Below are 20,624 nucleotides of genomic sequence, written 5' to 3'. Positions count from 1 at the left end.
TGTTTGCAAGACTTTATAAAAAAAATCATAATAGGCAAAATATTCCATTATTGTACTTTTATTATTAAACTTATTTACCCAGGAAAGCCTCACTGAGTCTCATTACTTTTTGTGGAGGGTCCTGCCAAGTTTTCACAGTAGGTAGCGATAATTACTTTGTCTATTCCAATAGAGTAATTTTCGGGTAATTTTTCGAATTTAGCAAATTAGGACCACGATGCTGGGATACAATGGCCGAGACTCGCGAATGACGGCAGAGTATCTTTAACGTAAGCTGTGAAGCTGACGGAGCATTTTTGTGTTGTTAAACACCGCAGTATTAACCAGGGTGGCTGCTGGATTTTAACTGTGAAGCTCTGCTACGAGCACCGAACGCGGTACCGCTGCACCGTATCACTGGCCAGCATACACTTAAATCCGCTGGTGCGGCACTTTCAAAAGACCATGCTACCGAAACGTCACAAAGCAGGCGCCCTGAAGGCTAAATAATTATTGGCTGCAGCTAAACGTCGACTCTACTCTCTGCGTGTAACTTACTGTTACGCCACGTAACACACTGAATACATTCGCACCATGTCAGTGGGTTTCACGTGGGCATATCCAGCAAGGCCAAGCGTGCACTGGGAATGAGGAGAATTCAGGTTCCTTAACTCGCCAGGTGCGCTGATGCAAAGGCTCTTTCCTCTTTATGCAAAACTTAACAGCCTTGTGTGAGTTACCATTGTTTGCAGTGGAACTAAGCAAACCAAAACCACATGCAACTAAAAGGCGAGTATGAAACACATGCAACGAGCAAGAACACACATAGTTTACACAAAACCACAACCACCAAGTGTTAGATGAATGTGAACCACGAAAAGCAATTGGTTGAGGAAACAGGGCCCGAGGCGCAAGGCTGCTCAGCCTCGCGGCACACTCTCCGAGAGAGCACGAGGGGTCGGCGTGATGGCAACAGGGGGCATGCTAAGAGGGCCGGGTCGGGGGGCGTTTGACATGCCTTAAACCCACAACAAGTTAATATAGGAGACACTGAGTCCGACGGGCTCTGGGATTCCAGCCAGCTGGAGTCACCTACGGAAAGTGGGAAAGGAGAGAACACACACAAGAGATGTAGACATGCGCAGAGGAGTCATACAAAAACGTCACACTCGGTTCACTGGAAGTTTGGACAGAACACGGTCTTTTATAGAACCCTAAATGAGTTGTTTTTTTTGTTTTAAAATCCAAAATCATAGCTGCAGAACTGGGAAAAATACTCTGCACAGCAATGCCCATGTGCCCTGCCCCGGTGAAGCCAGGGAAAGACGCAGCCGACTACGGGAACCAAGGACTGAGTTCCTCGTCCTTGTGATCAGGTGATTTTCTAGATGTCTGATAATTTCTATATTTCTCATCTCTCCAAGACGATAAACTAGATACTTTTCTCGGAAACTTTGAGCACAGATGCCGATCATGGTTGTTTCTGCACCTGTCCAAGTAATTTGCACTCTGCTTTACCTTCCCTCCTGTTTGGTCTCAGCTGTGTGTTGTGAGGCCTGTATTGGCTGTCCCGTATTGACCCAGGTCACCAGAGCAGGAGACTTGGGGTCTCACTGGCTTTTCAGCTCGTGAAAGAAAGTCTACAGATTAAGCAACGCGTGGCCCTAAACGTCCTGACACTGCAGCACACTGCGGCTAATTTCACAAGAGCTCAAGCGACGAGGATGGAATTATCAGTTGATAGCTCTATCTTAAAATGCCATGAGTCTTGTATGCACCTATTTTGAACTTATTTCGCACCGTACATAGCAAACAGTGCGAATCGGAGGTACGGAGGAAGGGCAAATAAAGCACGAAAATAAGTGCGAAATAAAATTCGGACGGATGATGTAAGGTTCGCCTCGTATCCATGCGGCCTCCAGTGGACGCACGAACGCTGCGGGAGCCGACACGCACCCCCAGACACAGCAGCAGCAGCCAATCACAACGAAGTGGCGGTGCCGTGACCATGGCACTTGTGCCAGGCTAGGTGTACTGCATACTCGCACTGTACTAACCACTGCACACACACACACTTTACACACTCGACTGTCCTCGCAAACATCCCCCGTGTAGCCTGAACAGACTGTTGGGGCAAGTGCTGTTCGCGACGGGGTGGTTTCTCAGCACCACGCCCGGCCGCCTTTGTCTCCCCAGTGGCGATGTTTACACACCGCAGCAGTAACTCATTAGATGCTGAGTCGACCTAGGGGAGGCCCCAGGACACGTCCACATAATCGTCACCGGTGTTGGCCGTGAGCGGGAATCGTACTCGGGGAGGCGGGTTCGTAGCGCAGCGCATTTAACCGCCGCGCCTAGAGACTGCAAGTGGAACTTCTTTCGCACCGTACGAATACAATCGTGCTAAATCGGACTGTATTGACGGCACGCTGTACACAACGCGCACCGTACACGTGATTATCTACACACACACGCCACACTGTACATCCGTCGCACTGTACACAGGTCGCACTGTACTCGTGCGGGGGAGACGCCGCTCACCCTGCGCGGAGGCGGCGCGGGGGTCCGCGCGGAGCCTGCCCGTGCCGGCCATGGCTCAGAGGCCGCGCCGCGAGGTCACTGCCATCCCCTGGCTCCGGGCCTCTCGCCCCGCGCGCCTCACTCCCGAGCCTCTCGCCCCGAGCTCGGGGCAGGCTGCGGCCTCACGGCGCTGCCACTTTAATGGCGCGTACAGCGCAGCCAACCCGCTCCCCCTCGCCACCACCACCACCACCACAGCTCCCCCTCACCACCGCTCCTCACCACCACCACAGCTCCCCCTCACCACCACAGCTCCCCCTCACCACCACCACAGCTCCCCCTCGCCACTGCTCCTCACCACCACCGCAGCTCCCCCTCACCACCACCGCTCACCACCACCACCACAGCTCCCCCTCACCACCGCTCCTCACCACCACCACAGCTCCTCACCACCACCACAGCTCCCCCTCGCCACCGCTCCTCACCACCACCACAGGTCCTCACCACCACCACCGCTCCTCACCACCACCACCGCTCCTCTTCACCGCCACCGCTCCTCTTCATCACCACCGCTCACCCTCACCACTACCGCTCACCACAACTCCCCCTCACTGCACACTTGATTTTTGACTCGTCACACTGCTCACTAACTCAATGCTCACCCTCAAACAATGTCATTTTCAACTTTGTAATCCATTCGCTGGGAAATTGTTGCGCGATACTGTGATGACATAAACACGCGCCGAAGGTTCTCTGTGTGTTATTACTACGAGGTTATAGGCCGGCCGATTCCTGTAATGTCTTAAACACGGAATCAAATGAAACACGAGAGAGAGAGACGAGGCTTATGGCTGCCGGCAAGGCAGCCCTCAGGCTGAATGTGAAGAGATCAAAGCAGGCGTGACGCGCATTGCAAGAAGCAGTGGTGTGTGCATGTAACTCCCAACATGCTGACTGCCTAGGAGTCGCAGAGTCCTCTGTGGTAACGCGTAAGTCTTAACACTTGTAGGTATGTTGAACTTCTTTCGCACCGTACGTAGCCAACAGTGCTAATCGGAGGTGCGAACATTTGCTACAAACAAACGGACAATCGGTGATATGAAAAATCACGTGGACACGTTGCAGGGACTTCCTTCTTGCCACGGTGGAGACTGGGCGGGCGAGTTAACAGGCGACTGATGCCAGACTCGAATGTGATGGATTAGCGTGGGCAACCTGCTGATGCAATCTGCAGGAACGTCACAGAGGCCCTAAGGCAACCTGCTGATGCTATCTGCAGGAGCATCACAGAGGCCCGAGGTCAACCTGCTGATGCTATCTGTAGGAGCGTCACAGAGGCCGCCCTAGGGCAACCTGCTGATGCTACAGTGAGGGAAAAAAGTATTTGAACCCCTGCTGATTTTGTACGTTTGCCCACTGACAAAGAAATGATCAGTCTATAATTTTAATGGTAGGTTTATTTGAACAGTGAGAGACAGAATAACAAAAACATCCAGAAAAACGCATGTCAAAAATGTTATGAATTTATTTGCATTTTAATGAGGGAAATATGTATTTGACCCCTCAGCAAAACATGACTTAGTACTTGGTGGCAAAACCCTTGTTGGCAAACACAGAGGTCAGACGTTTCTTGTAGTTGGCCACCAGGTTTGCACACATCTCAGGAGGGATTTTGTCCCACTCCTCTTTGCAGATCTTCTTCAAGTCATTAAGGTTTCGAGGCTGACGTTTGGCAACTCGAACCTTCAGCTCCCTCCACAGATTTTCTATGGGATTAAGGTCTGGAGACTGGCTAGGCCACTCCAGGACCTTAATGTGCTTCTTCTTGAGCCACTCCTTTGTTGCCTTGGCCGTGTGTTTTGGGTCATTGTCATGCTGGAATACCCATCCACGACCCATTTTCAATGCCCTGGCTGAGGGAAGCAGGTTCTCACCCAAGATTTGACAGTACATGGCCCCGTCCATCGTCCCTTTGATGCGGTGAAGTTGTCCTGTCCCCTTTGCAGAAAAACACCCCCAAAGCATACTGTTTCCACCTCCATGTTTGACGGTGGGGATGGTGTTCTTGCGGTCATAGGCAGCATTCCTCCTCCTCCAAACACGGCGATTTGAGTTGATGCCAAAGAGCTCCATTTTGGTCTCATCTGACCACAACACTTTCACCCAGTTGTCCTCTGAATCATTCAGATGTTCATTGGCAAACTTCAGACGGGCATGTATATGTGCTTTCTTGAGCAGGGGGACCTTGTGGGCGCTGCAGGATTTCAGTCCTTCACGACATAGTGTGTTACCAATTGTTTTCTTGGTGACTATGGTCCCAGCTGCCTTGAGATCATTGACAAGATCCTCCCGTGTAGTTCTGGGCTGATTCCTCACCGTTCTCATGATCATTGCAACTCCACGAGGTGAGATCTTGCATGGAGCCGCAGGCCGAGGGAGATTGACAGTTCTTTTGTGTTTCTTCCATTTGCGAATAATCGCACCAACTGTTGTCACCTTCTCACCAAGCTGCTTGGCAATGGTCTTGTAGCCCATTCCAGCCTTGTGTAGGTCTACAATCTTGTCCCTGACATCCTTGGAGAGCTCTTTGGTCTTGGCCATGGTGGAGAGTTTGGAATCTGATTGATTGATTGCTTCTGTAGACAGGTGTCTTTTATACAGGTAAGAAGCTGAGATTAGGAGCACTCCCTTTAAGAGTGTGCTCCTAATCTCAGCTTCTTACCTGTATAAAAGACACCTGGGAGCCAGAAATCTTTCTGATTGAGAGGGGGTCAAATACTTATTTCCCTCATTAAAATGCAAATCAATTTATAACATTTTTGACATGCATTTTTCTGGATATTGTTGTTGTTATTCTGTCTCTCACTGTTCAAATAAACCTACCATTAAAATTATAGACTGATCATTTCTTTGTCAGTGGGCAAACGTACAAAATCAGCAGGGGATCAAATACTTTTTTCCCTCACTGTATCTGCAGGAGCGTCACAGAGGCCCGAGGGCAACCTGCTGATGTTATCTGCAGGAGCGTCACAGAGGCCCGAGGTCAACCTGCTGATGCTATCTGCAGGAGCGTCACAGAGGCCCTAAGGCAACCTGCTGATGCTATCTGCAGGAGCGTCACAGAGGCCCTAAGGCAACCTGCTGATGCTATCTGCAGGAGCATCACAGAGGCCCGAGGTCAACCTGCTGATGCTATCTGCAGGAGCATCACAGAGGCCCTAAGGCAACCTGCTGATGCTATTTGCAGGAGCGTCACAGAGGCCCTAAGGCAACCTGCTGATGCTATCTGCAGGAGCATCACAGAGGCCCGAGGTCAACCTGCTGATGCTATCTGCAGGAGAGTCACAGAGGCCCGAGGTCAACCTGCTGATGCTATCTGCAGGAGAGTCACAGAGGCCCGAGGTCAACCTGCTGATGCTATCTGCAGGAGCGTCACAGAGGCCCTAAGGCAACCTGCTGATGCTATCTGCAGGAGCGTCACAGAGGCCCGAGGTCAACCTGCTGATGCTATCTGCAGGAGCGTCACAGAGGCCCGAGGTCAACCTGCTGATGCTATCTGCAGGAGCGTCACAGAGGCCCGAGGTCAACCTGCTGATGCTATCTGCAGGAGAGTCACAGAGGCCCGAGGTCAACCTGCTGATGCTATCTGCAGGAGCGTCACAGAGGCCCTAAGGCAACCTGCTGATGCTATCTGCAGGAGCGTCACAGAGGCCCTAAGGCAACCTGCTGATGCTATCTGCAGGAGCGTCACAGAGGCCCTACGGCAACCTGCTGATGCTATCTGCAGGAGCGTCACAGAGGCCCTAAGGCAACCTGCTGATGCTATCTGCAGGAGCGTCACAGAGGCCCTAAGGCAACCTGCTTATGCTATCTGCAGGAGCGTCACAGAGGCCCGAGGGCAACCTCCGGCAAATCCACGTCGAGGGCGGTAACGCGTTCAACACCGCTCCTTGCAAAGGTTCGCGGTTCGAACACCGTGGCCAGGGCTGGTTATTACTGCGGGTCTGTATTACTCATAGCTGTACGGTTTATCCGTATTCTTGTACAGGGAAATTTAGTTTTCAGCTCCATTAGGCGTACAGCCGTTTCGAGACGGGCAAACATTTGTTTTGTCTATTTGTGATGGGACTTGGTGGGATGAACGTTGAGATGTATAAGGGCACGGGGCGACCAATAAGATCTGAATTGGTCTGTAATAGGGTAGTCATTGATCAGGGGTTGATGGGTATTACTGCGGGTGTATTGATCATCAAAGTACCGTGAATTGTGTTGACATGAGATGTGATTTAAAACGCTCGGAGACAATCACCCTCATACCCGTATAAAGGGCAGCACTATAGCAAAATAAATAAATTATGTTTCATTGCACCTGTCGTAAGGGCAACCTCATATTTGAAGTAGCATAAATAGCTCATTATAAGCATTAAAAAATATATTATAATGCAGTCCATCGGACAATGGGTCATCAGAACTTGACTGGAGATTAAAGACCCAGGAGGTTTCCACTCAATTCAATACAGGACGTATTTAACGCCACACGAAGACGTGTCTCGTGCATGGTATGCTGCGCATATCTGTGTGATGTTAAATCCGCTTTCGTTTTAAAGATACAGTATAGGTTTAAAAATGATTAAAACAAAGTTAATGTTTCACCGTTCACATTCCAGTCACAAACCCATTCGTATTGATGTAACTTTCTGACCCACCCCTACTGGACATCTGTGAAAAAAGAGCTTCAGAAGCTCATTGGCTTCCTCCAGGATAAATAAATCTGATTCAGTTATACAATGCTTTAGGACAATAGACAAAACAGGGGCACGCTCAGGCTTTGAATGGGAAGCATCCCCCGAGTGCTGGAAGGCCAATGAACTTACTCGCATGAGACCATCAGCAGGCCGATGCGTACATCTCCTTCATGAATGGAAAAATAAAGACAATCCACAGCACAGCAGTGCGATTATCACCCTGCAACCCAAACTGTGGACCGTATATTAAACCCATTGAGAGACAGAGCCCCAGAGATTCATTAAAGACAAGCCACAGTAGAGTGAGTGATTGTGGCCATGCAACCAAAACTGTGGACCATATAGTAAACCACTGTAGTCTGCGCGCTCCTGCAACTAAGGAATCGCAAAACTCTTGAAGCCGTCTCGCGGCGAGTAGACCTCGACATTGGTCCTCAAAATATTGCCATTATACGCAGGTCACATAATACAAAATCATTTGCACGTTAAATAAATTAATACATTTATAATACGCACTCGTTTAATTAAATTCAGAGGTGTTGGAAAAACCACAAAAAAGCAAGGGAGGAATTGCCCTACCTCTGTGGTCCTATATTGGAACGTTTGGCCAACTCCATCAATGAGTGTACATACATAGGGGAGGAAACCGGAACACTGGGAGAAAACCCACGCTTGCGAAGGGGGTAACTCAATCCCCTGCACTTGTACACATGGGATACAGATGGAAATTAACCCACTTGCTCTACTGCCATCATACTCTGGCAAGCCGAAAGGTGGCGACCTCACCGTCCAGTGGGTTTGGGAGTTTTACGAATGTTATCCACCAACCCTCGCTGCCCTCCACAGTGCCGCATTACTGGCCAGGTGCAAAAGCATAGCTACAACACTGCACAAGATGTTATATTTGAACGTAGCTGCAGCTAACCACTTACCCAAAGGAGTGATGCACTAATCATCAGTCTGTGCGGTGGAGGTGTCACCTGTGGTCATAACCCTGTATAGGAAATTCATTTGAAGTTTTCCGTGCAATAATGACTCCACAGGGCAGAGGAGAGAGGTTAGAAGCCAGGCACCTGTGTGTGTATGCGTGTCCCTGTTGCTGGATTTGCAGCTGTGCAAACATTTACAATGCAGACCCCAACCCACAAGTACACGGAGCAATCACACATGCACAGATTACTTACCACACACAGAGTACTCACCACGCACAGAGCACTTGCGAGAGCACTCACCACACACAGCGCACTCACCCACACAGAACTCGCCACACAGAGCACTCACCCGCACATAACTCACCATACAGAGCACTCACCACACAGGGGTGATTCATATAATTGAGTGAAGTGCGAGTGAGAGACATACGCGAGTTCTATATGTGCAGTGAGTGAATAGGACGTATGGGTGAGTGACGGTGCGGGTGACGTGTGGGCGAGTGACGGCGTGGGTGACCTGTGGGTGAATGACAGTGTAGGTGGCATGTGGGCGAGTGACATCGTGGGTGACGTGTGGGTGAGTGACGGCGTGGGTGACGTGTGGGTGAGTGACGGCGTGGGTGACGTGTGGGTGAGTGACGGCATCGGTGAGTGATGGTGCGAGTGACGGTGTGGGTGAGTGACGGCGTGGGTGAGTGACGGCGTGGGTGAGTGATGGCGTGGGTGACCTGTGGGTGAGTGACAGTGTCGGTGGTATGTGGGTGAGTGACATCGTGGGTGACGTGTGGGTGAGTGACGGCGTGGGTGACGTGTGGATGGATGAGTGACATCGTGGGTGACGTGTGGGCAAGTGATGGCGTGGGTGACGTGTGGGTGGGTGAGTGACGGCGTGGGTGACGAGTGGGCGAGTGGCAGCGTGGGTGACCTGTGGGTGAGTGACAGTGTAGGTGGCATATGGGTGAGTGACATCGTGGGTGATGTGTGGGTGAGTGACGGCGTGGGTGACATGTGGGTGAGTGACGGCGTGGGTGACCTGTGGGTGAGTGACAGTGTCGGTGGCATGTGGGTGAGTGACATCGTGGTTGACGTGTGGGTAAGTGATGGCGTGGGTGACGTGTGGGTGGGTGACGGCGTGGGTGACGTGTAGGTGGGTGGGTACGGCGTGGTTGATGTGTGGGTGGGTGAGTGACGGCGTGGGTGACGTGTGGGTGAGTGACGGCGTGGTTGAGTGATGGCGAGGGTGACGTGTGGGTGGGTGATGGTGTGGGTGACGTGTGGGTGGGTGATGGCGTGGTTGACGTGTGGGTGGGTGAGTGAGTGACGGCGTGGGTGACGTGTGGGTGAGTGACGGCGTGGTTGACGTGTGGGTGAGTGACGGCGTGGGTGACGTGTGGGTGAGTGACGGTGTGGATGAGTGACGGCGTGGGTGACGTGTGGGTGAGAGACGGTGTGGGTGACGTGTGGGTGAGTGACGGCGTGGGTGAGTGACGGTGTGAGTAATGGCGTGGCTGAGTGATGGTGTGGGTAACCTGTGGGTGAGTGACAGTGTCGGTGGCATGTAGGTGAGTGACATCGTGGGTGACGTGTGGGTGAGTGACATCGTGGGTGATGTGTGGGTGAGTGACGGCGTGGTTGAGTGACGGCGTGGGTGACATGTGGGTGGGTGATGGTGTGGGTGACGTGTGGGTGGGTGATGGCGTGGTTGACATGTGGGTGGGTGGGTGAGTGACGGCGTGGGTGACGTGTGGGTGAGTGACGGCGTGGTTGACGTGTGGGTGAGTGACAGTGTGGGTGACGTGTGGGTGAGTGACGGCGTGGGTGAGTGACGAAGTGGGTAATGGCGTGGATGAGTGATGGTGTGGGTAACGGCGAGAGTGAGTGACGTGACCTCACTGGGTGCCCGCGAGTCTATCGCCCCGGCAAGCGAGTTTACACATTTAAACCCAACTAATGCGGCGCTTTGCCTATGCACGCAGCCGTCGGTGTTGCCCGTTAGCAGTTGCAGCCCATCCCCCTGAGCGCGAGCCGCAGGGACGGGCTGCCTAGAGGCAGTGGTGCCGACAAATACCGACCCTGTAGGCAGAGGCTGGCATGATCACGAGTTCTACAGGGAGTGCACGTGCGCATGCACGTATGAGGGATATGTTCCAATTATATTATTGATGTCCATCCAAAAATTTTGGCAAAGGTATGGAAGTTTTTTAAAATGCACGCACGCTCGCCGTACCTTTTGGATAGCTCGAGAGTCGCGGTTGGAGCCACTGCGCACCGGGACCCGGCCGAACAGCCTCCACCCCGGCATGCTCGGGCCCGCTCCCACCGGGGAGCTCGGTACCTTAGCCCCAAACAAGCTCCTGTGGGAACAGAGATTCGCACCATGCTCAGTTTACGTCGCCACTTCACGCAAGACACAACCGTAAATAACAGAGAAACAACGAATTTAATATTACACAACGCTGATTCAAACCCACGTAGGACGTGCCCGGTGCTGGTCTCACTGGAGCCTATGGCCGCCTCCCAGCCACTGTTGCTGTTTTGTGAACTCCTCCGCCGAACGCCACACTGCACGGTACAAGCGCCAGCAGGTCCCGGCGTCCGCCATGCAGCGCGATGCAGCCGCGGCATCGCACTGTGCAGACCAGGGCTAGGCCAGGCCTCAGTGATTGAGTTCATGTAATGTGATTTTTTTATCTACAGATGACTCTGAAATATCAACCCCTGTCCTAGTCGTAGGAGATGGGCAATAGGTTGGTCGTTCTGAGAGTGGTAGCTGAATGGCTCTCGGTTCTGGGTGTGGAGGCCATGGTGCAGCATTGACTATGTCTGAAGACAGAGGAGCCTCTCAAAAGCCATAGTTTTAATATAACAGATTGTGATTATTATTGTTAATTTTACAGACGAAACGCATCAATAGTGCCTAAACGATAACATTTCAACCAGTGCACATTACCGGCCATGACACTGGGATCGGAAACATGGCTATGACAGAGACCGTGGAACAAAATATGAAGAGTGTTAGTCTTGTGCAGTATCTTGAGATGCCTGGGTATTTTTATACGTGACATAAATTAAAAGTATCATAATCAACATCCTCGACTTGAGAGCCTGGTTTATGTTGGGTGGTTATCCCGGATTGACACCCAGAGTCTGGGTCGTGCTGGCTCCATGCTTTGGCCCAAGAATTGCCACCCAGCAAAATCCAGGCACCTTGGCATTTGTTAAAATTGCATACAGAATATTTTTGTATCTATGATCACTGAGCTGCAACAGAATGAAAAGCTGTTTTAGGTGTGTGAATGAAATGGATTCTCCGAATTCTCTGTGCGCTATGAAGATGCCAATGGCTGAAACGTCGCCTTTTCCTTTGAAGGCAGCGCTTCCAATAAATGCGTTATATTGAACACCCACCGGGAGAAAAATCCGCTGAGGCCCTGCAGGCTGCCCTGGGGTGCGTGCGTCGGCTCGGCACCGGGAGGCCGCGGCTCGGCCTTCTGCCCAGGAGCCCACTCGCAGCTGTTGCGCGCGTGCAAGTTCACGTCCATGAACATCGACTCGTCCGTGTGCAGTGGCACGATGGCACTCGAGGCGCTGTCCAGGTGCATCCCAGAAAAGTCCGAGAGGCTCACGCTGCCCGACAGCTCGGTGCTGGTGCTGGACAGGCTCAGGCCATCCGTCCTGCCGTGCCAGCCCTGCAACCCGTCCGGGACGTCACCCAGGTCGCCGTTGCAGCCAGGGCGCGGCGCGGGCAAGGGGCGCCGCACGCCGTGACCAGCCTCGTACCGCGCGGAGCCGAACGACGGCGCCGGCGGCAGGCTGCGGGAGCTCTCGCTGACCGCGCAGGCGTCGCTTGCGTCGGACCGGCCCAAGCAAAGAGAACTTGTTTTGCCCCTCGACCTGGGGTGAGCAGTATCCGGGTCACCGACTTGCAGCACCGGGACAGAGATTCCATCGTTCGTCTTCTCCGTCTTCTCGGCAGCATCACAAGGACTCTCGGAAACCACACGACCCTTGAGCTCCATCGTTCTCAACGTCTGTACAGAACTGGGGCCGTTTGCTGCAGGAGCTGCCTCAAGGTTCCCATCGGCCTTTAAATTCATGCCAGCAGCGCACTCGGAACTTAAGAGAGCACGCAGTCTTCAAATGAAATCAGTTGAGACGGGTAAGTAAAAAGATGCTGTGTTCATAGAACCACTTTTGCCGAGGATTAACGTGTTGTGAACACAGTGGTTACACAATGCACCTGAATCGCAATTCCATACTTTCATTTACGTGTAAGTACAACAGTTGCTTCTGCATAAAATAAGATGAGTGTCGTTTATAAAGCTATCTTCAAATGTTCTGTCACTGCCATCATGTATCCTGAAACAATAATCGCACATTCAGATGTTAGAAACAGTGACGAAATCGCCGACTAAATGTGTTTTCAATATGGCAAGGGCACAAGTTCCATCGGTATTGAACGCAGACGTTCCACTGCCACCCAGGCAGCACGGCGGTAGTGCAGTGGCAATACTGGTGCCTCACAACAAGAGGGCCCTGGGTTCGAGTCCCAACTCAGGCACCTTCCTGTGTGAAGTTGTATGTGCTCTCCACCTGCTCTGCATGGGTTTCCTCCGAAAGATAAAAAAAAATAACCACGCAATGTAACCGGTGTTGGCCAAACCACCCAAATGCATAACAATTAACTGCAAATTACGGAAGTGTGATTACATATAACGACATCTCCCCCTACTGCAAAAATGTGTCAGGATCCTGCTGAAAAAGTCTTGAGGCTTTCTTGGGTAAACATAAATAATAATGTAATTATTACGAACTGATTTCAATTTAAATCCACAATTTCAAATTTGCCTTCAACTAAACGGTGGAAAAACACTCTGCAGTAATTAATTAAATAACGACGGCTGGGGGCGCAGCCAGGGGGAGGGGGAGCATGGGATTGGCTGAGGACTTGGAGAGAGATATGGGGGGGAAAGAGAAACGAGAGAAGACAGTTCGAGGCGGAGGAAGAGACCTAGGTACAGGGTTGGTGGAAAGGAAGAGTGGGAGAACCTTCTGAAAGGTTCAGAATGGACGGGGAGGAGGAGGAGATACATGGGGCTGGGGAGAGCGCTTCCTACAAGTGTGCAGGTTGCGTTGCTGCACAAAGAAGTTCTCTTACCAGGACGACTCGTGTGACTCTTTTACACCTCTATCCTGTATCTAAGTGCCACCAGATCCCCCTCGCAGGACGCCGTAGCGAGTGACTATGGAGGGGTTAATGCCTGGACACAGCACAAACCGCTCGCCGGTGCTCTCGACGCCGAGCGTGCCCACACGTGCCGCTGCTGCTGCTTGGCCCAACTGCCGCGTCTGCCAGGAGACCCGGGAGGCCGGGGCCCTATGCAGTGCTGGCGTGCACACCCCGCACACCACCTCTCTCTAAGCTGCCTCATGATTGGGACGCCGCAGTGGCGAGATATTAACTTCCTCGCCTGGTATGCAGGAGGTTGTGGGTTTCAATCCCGACCCTGGTGCCTACTGTATATTTGGATTTTTCTCCGGGTCCTCTGGTTTCTCCCTCCACATTTATAAACATGCATTTAGATTATTTGGTTGCTATAAATTTCCACATAAGCCACTTTGTTGAGCTATCATTTGTGGACAAGCCGCTTCTGAAAAAGACATACAAAGCTGAGTGGGCCTTACCTGGTAGAATAAATAAAATGGTTTATATTCTTGGTTTTTTCGGTAAAGTCACGTAGAAGGGAAACAATTTTTGTATTATTTTATAGTTTCCCTTCTACGTGACTTTACCGAAAGAACCAAGAATATGAATCCCTGCAGTCACGAAAGCTTTAAATCAAAATTTAAAATGGTTTAGTTTAGTTTTTTTAGTTTGACCACAAAATGGTCCACCCACTCTTATAAAGAGATCAACAAATATGGTTAAAAACAAGGTTCTGCTGCTGTAGGCAAGAAGGGGGATCGTCAAACGGCACGAGGGGAGTTTTGCAGTCAGGGAAAACGGCCACATGGAGATCACGCGCCTTCCGGCAACCAAAGGCCTCGCCCCCCTTCGCTCGCTGGGAACCCGAGCCGGTGGAAACCCGGTCTGTTCAGATCGAGTAACCAGACGTTGCAACTTAGGCACAAGCCGTTTGTGGTCTCAACTGAACAAAAGTACGCGAGCAGCCATCCACCAAGGGGGCGAGGTGTCACCGCTTGTTGCAACGTTGACGCATTACATACTCAATTTGCTTCACTGACAGAATAAACAATCTGTAGGGCAATTCAACTAAAACTGTTTGTATTTTACCAGGTAAGGCCCACTGAACTATAAAGCTCTTTTTCAGAAGCAACCTGACCACAAATGATAGCTCAACCAAGTGGCTTAGCATGTGGAAATGTATAGCAGCCAAATACTCTAAATGCATGTTACTAAATGGAGGGAAAAACCGGAGGACCCGGAGAAAAATCCACGCGACCACGGGGAGATCATGCAAACCCCAAATATACAGCAGACGTCAGGGTTGGGATCGAACCCACGACCTCCTGTGGCACAATGAGCCCCGATGCAAAAGCATTACTACTCGCATGGCTCACAGTGCCATACCACTCAAGAAAACAAGCAGCGATGCATCGAGTCATGAAAATCAAGTTCACAATACATGCATGTAATTGTGTCTAAGAATTGATTTTCTTATCTTGTTGCACTTTAAGGCTTTGCATATCACTTTACACCCTTGCAAGCGAGATGTTCCATCTCAAGCAATGATCCGGATGGAATATTTAATTAATTAATAACAAACAGCACTTACAAATATTGCCGCCACTAGAGGTTCTGAATTTCCATTCTTGAAATATAAGTGATCCTGAATCGTGACAGTTGAGAAGCAAGCACGACCTTTCGCCACTGGCCTACTTGCCACGAAGCTGCAAGGAAGGGATTTTATGTCGACCCAGACTGAGAACCCCACGACATGTGGCCGTGCAGAGCTTAGCCGATTGGGGTTGTGGTCCCTTGCGCCTGCCCTAGGACCCACTGTTGAAGGGCTCAGATGTACAGTGAGGGAAAAAAGTATTTGATCCCCTGCTGATTTTGTTCGTTTGCCCACTGACAAAGAAATGATCAGTCTATAATTTTAATGGTAGGTTTATTTGAACAGTGAGAGACAGAATAACAACAAGAAAATCCAGAAAAACGCATGTCAAAAATGTTATAAATTGATTTGCATTTTAATGAGGGAAATAAGTAATTGACCCCCTCTCAATCAGAAAAATTTCTGGCTCCCAGGTGTCTTTTATACAGGTAACGAGCTGAGATTAGGAGCACACTCTTCAAGGGAGTGCTCCTAATCTCAGCTTGTTACCTGTATAAAAGACACCTGTCCACAGAAGCAATCAATCAATCAATCAGTTTCCAAACTCTCCACCATGGCCAAGACCAAAGAGCTCTCCAAGGATGTCAGGGACAAGATTGTAGACCTACACAAGGCTGGAATGGGCTAAAAGACCATTGCCAAGCAGCTTGCTGAGAAGGTGACAACAGTTGGTGCGATTATTCGCAAATGGAAGAAACACAAAAGAACTCAATCTCCCTCGGCCTGGGGCTCCATGCAATATCTCACCTCGCGGAGTTGCAATGATCATGAGAATGGTGAGGAATCAGCCCAGAACTACACGGGAGGATCTTGTCAATTATCTCAAGGCAGCAGGGACCATAGTCACCAAGAAAACAATTGGTAGCACACTGCGCCGTGAAGGACTGAAATCCTGCAGCGCCCGCAAGGTCCCCCTGCTCAAGAAAGCACATATACATGCCCGTCTGAAGTTTGCCAATGAATATCTGAATGATTCAGTGGACAAATGGGTGAAAGTGTTGTGGTCAGATGAGACCAAAATGGAGCTTTTTGGCATCAACTCAACTCGCCGTGTTTGGAGGAGGAGGAATGCTGCCTATGACCCCAAGAACACCATCCCCACCGTAAAACATGGAGGTGGAAATATTATGCTTTGGGGGTGTTTTTCTGCTAAGGGGACAGGACAACTTCACCGCATCAAAGGAACGATGGACGGGGCCATGTACCGTCAAATCTTGGGTGAGAACCTCCTTCCCTCAGCCAGGGCATTGAAAATGGGTCGTGGATGGGTATTCCAGCATGACAATGACCCAAAACACACGGCCAAGGCAACAAAGGAGTGGCTCAAGAAGAAGCACATTAAGGTCCTGGAGTGGCCTAGCCAGTCTCCAGACCTTAATCCCATAGAAAATATGTGGGGGGAGCTGAAGGTTCGAGTTGCCAAACGTCAGCCTCGAAACCTTAATGACTTGGAGAAGATCTGCAAAGAGGAGTGGGACAAAATCCCTCCTGAGATATGTGCAAACCTGGTGGCCAACTACAAGAAACGTCTGACCTCTGTGATTGCCAACAAGGTTTTGCCACCAAGTACTAAGTCATATTTTGCACAGGGGTCAAATACTTATTTCCCTCATTAAAATGCAAATCAATTTATAACATTTTCAACATGCGTTTTTCTGGATTTTTTTGTTGTTATTCTGTCTCTCACTGTTCAAATAAACCTACCATTAAAATTATAGACTGATCATTTCTTTGTCAGTGGGCAAACGTACAAAATCAGCAGGGGATCAAATACTTTTTTCCCTCACTGTAGGCTCAGGACACCGCACACCTCCTGGTCCCCGTGGTCAACCAATGAGGCGCGCGCGTCGGACGCGTCTGAATATTAACTGGATTAACGTTCATCAAGACAAAATTTCTCTTTTGCAACCCGACAGGCTTACATTGATTGGGTATGCGTACACCCATCTGTGTTGTCCTCAGCGATCTCCAAATGGATGCAGCCACTCACTGCTGAGGACAATGGAGCCAAGGCGGTTAAAGCACAAAACGTGCACCTTAGGGCAAGACACCATAACACAGCCCCAAAAGGGCCCATGGTCACCAGGTCGTTCATTCAATCTCGTAGAGTTTACTCTTCCGCAAGGTTAAATAACCAAAATCATTCTAACAGTGCACCATCATGTTCGAGTATGCAAGCTCAGCTGGTATGTTACCTGGTTAGTGCTTTTACGGGAACACCAGGTGTTATAGGCTTAGGCTGCGAGATGGCAGAAGAGCGATTGATTCTTGAATGCGTCTGTGTGGAGCTTTGTTGCGCGAAACGCTCATGCCCAGGGGATCTATCTGGGAGCTCCGGGTCCTCCTCCCACATGCCATACGCTCGTTAGAGACCGGGGCCTTCAGCCGAGACAGCTCCTGCACCGCCCAGGACCCAGCAGAAGACAGAATGCACTCCCATCAATAGCTGGTGTCATTCATGCATCCCTCACGCACCATGCACCACAACCACTCACCACTCTCCCAGACCCAATCACCACTCACCCAGATCCTCTCACTACTCACCACTCAGTACACGGCTTCAGCCTCATCGCCTCACATAGACGCAGCCGCGCAGTGAACGAGCAAACAGCAGCACAGCCACCACAACAGCAGCACAACCACAACAGCACAACCACAACAACACAACCACCACAAGAGCAGCACAACCAAAACAGCAGCAGCACAACCACCACAACAGCAGCACAATCACAACAAAATCACAACAGCACAACCACAGCAGCAGCACAACCACCACAACAGCAGCACAATCACCACAACAATAGCACAATCACCACAACAACAGCACAACCACAACAACAACAGCAGCACAATCACCACAACAACACCAGCAGTAGGAGCAGCAGGAGTCTCGATACGTCAACAGGTGCCGCCGGTTAAGGAGGGAGAGAGGCGACGCGGATAGGAGCAGGACTGGGGGATTAGACGGTGAGACAGGGAGACAAGGAGACTCGGGGAGACACGGGGAGACAGGGAGACAAGGAGACTCGGGGAGATAGGGAGAGACACGGAGAGACACGGGGAGACAGGGGGCCAAGGAGACACGGGGAGACAGAGGGACAAGGAGACACGGGGAGACAGAGGGACAAGAAGACACGGGGAGACAGGGAGACAAGGAGACTCGGGGAGACAGGGAGATAAGGAGACTCGGTGAGACAGGGAGAGACACGGAGAGACACGGGGAGACAGGGAGACAAGGAGACTCGGGGAGACAGGGAGAGACACGGAGAGACACGGGGAGACAGGGAGACAAGGAGACTCGGGGAGACAGGGAGAGACACGGAGAGACACGGGGAGACAGGGGGGCAAGGAGACACGGGGAGACAGAGGGACAAGGAGAGACACGGGGAGACAGAGGGACAAGGAGAGAGACACGAGGAGACAGAGGGACAAGGAGAGATACACGGGGAGACAGAGAGACAAGGAGAGAGACACGGGGAGACAGAGGGACAAGGAGAGAGACACGGGGAGACAGAGGGACAAGGAGAGAGACACGGGGAGACAGAGGGACAAGGAGAGAGACACGGGGAGACAGAGGGACAAGGAGAGAGACACGGGGAGACAGAGGGACAAGGAGAGAGACACGGGGAGACAGAGGGACAAGGAGAGAGACACGGGGAGACAGAGGGACAAGGAGAGAGACACGAGGAGACAGAGGGACAAGGAGAGAGACACGAGGAGACAGGGGGACAAGGAGAGAGACACGAGGAGACAGGGGGACAAGGAGAGAGACACGAGGGGACAGGGGGACAAGGAGAGAGACACGAGGAGACAGGGGGACAAGGAGAGAGACACGAGGAGACAGAGGGACAAGGAGAGAGACACGAGGAGACAGAGGGACAAGGAGAGAGACACGGGGATTAAAGGACGCGGAAACAAGCGGCCACAAGGCGGACACGCAGGCAGACGCGGAGAGCCACAGGTGGACGCGGGGAGACACAGGTGGACACGGGAGACGCGGGGAGACACAGGTGGACGCGGGGAGTCACAGGTGGACACGGGAGTCACAGGTGGACACGGGAGACGCGGGGAGACACAGGTGGACGCGGGGAGTCACAGGTGGACATGGTGAGTCACAGGTGGACGCGGGGAGTCACAGGTGGACACGGGAGGCGCGGGGAAACACAGGTGGACGCAGGGAGACACAGTTGGACACGGGAGACGCAGGGAGACACAGGTGGACACGGGAGACGCGGCTCCGCTGGACTTCACCTGCCGCCGCCGCGCTGCTTCCTCCATGGGGCGCGACTCAAGGCGGAGTTCCGGGTGCGAGGCCTCGCCCCGCCCCCAACGACTCACTCACCATTCACATACTCACCACTTACTCACCACACACTCACTCACCACTCACTCACCACTCACATACTCACCACTTACTCACCACTCACTCACTCACCACTCACTCACTCACCACTCACTCACCACTCACATACTCACCACTTACTCACCACTCACTCACTCACCACTCACTCACTCACCACTCACCCCCTCACTCACTACTCACCACTCACTCACACACTCACTCACATACTCACCACTTACTCACCACTCACTCACCACTCACTCACACACTCACTCACCACTCACATACTCACCACTTACTCACCACTCACTCACTCACTCACCACTCACTCACTCACTCACCACTCACCCCCTCACTCACTTACTCACCACTCACTCACACACTCACTCACATACTCACCACTTACTCACCACTTACTCACCACTCACTCACTCACCACTCACTCATTCACCACTCACCCCCTCACTCACTCACCACTCACTCATCCCCTCACACACTCACCACTCACTCCCCCCCTCACACACTCACCACTCACTCACCCCCTCACTCACTCACCCCCTCACACACTCACCACTGACTCACCCCCTCATACACTCACCACTCACTCACCACTCACTCACCACTCACCCCCTCACTTACCACTCACTCACCCCCTCACACACTCACCACTCACTCAACACTCACTACTCACTCACCCCCTCACTCACTCACCCCTCACACACTCACCACTCACACACTCACCACTGACTCACCCCCTCATACACTCACCACTCACTTACCCCCTCACACACTCACCACTCACTCACCACTCACTCATCCCCTCACACACTCACCCCTCACTCACCCCCTCACACACTCACCACTCACCCCCTCACACACTCACCACTCACTCACTCACCCCCTCACACACTCACCACTCACTCACCCCCTCACTCACTCACCACTCACTCACCCCCTCACTCACTCACCACTCACTCACTCACCCCATCACTCACTCACTCACCACTCACTCATCCTCTCACACACTCACCACTCACTCACCCCCTCACACACTCACCACTCACTCACCCCCTCACACACTCACCACTCACTCACTCACCCCCTCACACACTCACCACTCACCACTCACTCACTCACCACTCACCTTCTCACTCACCACTCACTCACCCCCTCACACACTCACCACTCACTCAACTCTCACTCACCCTCTCACACACTCACCACTCACTCACTCACTCCCTCACAC

General features: G+C 51.8%; 1 protein-coding gene across 9 annotated transcripts in view; it reads right to left on the bottom strand.

Annotated features, from left to right (window-relative positions):
• Positions 1-19,375, bottom strand: part of LOC142924292 (TBC1 domain family member 14-like) — a 37,252-nt gene extending 17,877 nt beyond the window's left edge. The window contains exons 1-5 of one of the 9 annotated variants that reach the window (XM_076066414.1): positions 19,288-19,375; positions 17,232-17,433; positions 16,959-17,028; positions 11,585-12,535; positions 10,404-10,530 (exon numbers count right to left, since the gene is read on the bottom strand). In XM_076066414.1, coding sequence (XP_075922529.1) covers positions 10,404-10,530; positions 11,585-12,273 — 816 coding nt within the window. In that variant the 5' untranslated portion in view covers positions 12,274-12,535; positions 16,959-17,028; positions 17,232-17,433; positions 19,288-19,375. Of the gene's footprint in view, positions 1-997; positions 1,072-2,520; positions 2,732-3,161; positions 4,064-10,403; positions 10,531-11,584; positions 12,536-16,958; positions 17,029-17,231; positions 17,434-17,580; positions 17,855-17,892; positions 18,411-19,287 lie in introns of those variants that run through there. The other 8 variants (XM_076066415.1, XM_076066411.1, XM_076066412.1 and 5 more) reach the window with 8 other exon arrangements.
• Between the last annotated feature and the right edge of the window lie 1,249 nt (positions 19,376-20,624).

The sequence above is a fragment of the Petromyzon marinus genome, chromosome 11 (genome assembly GCF_048934315.1).
Source record: "Petromyzon marinus isolate PM22_M1 ecotype Great Lakes invasive population chromosome 11, UKy_Petmar_22M1.pri1.0, whole genome shotgun sequence".
In the NCBI taxonomy this organism is placed as follows: Eukaryota; Metazoa; Chordata; class Hyperoartia; order Petromyzontiformes; family Petromyzontidae; genus Petromyzon; species Petromyzon marinus.
Note: the sequence above shows the minus strand (reverse complement) of the source record. Positions and strands in the feature narration are given on the sequence as shown.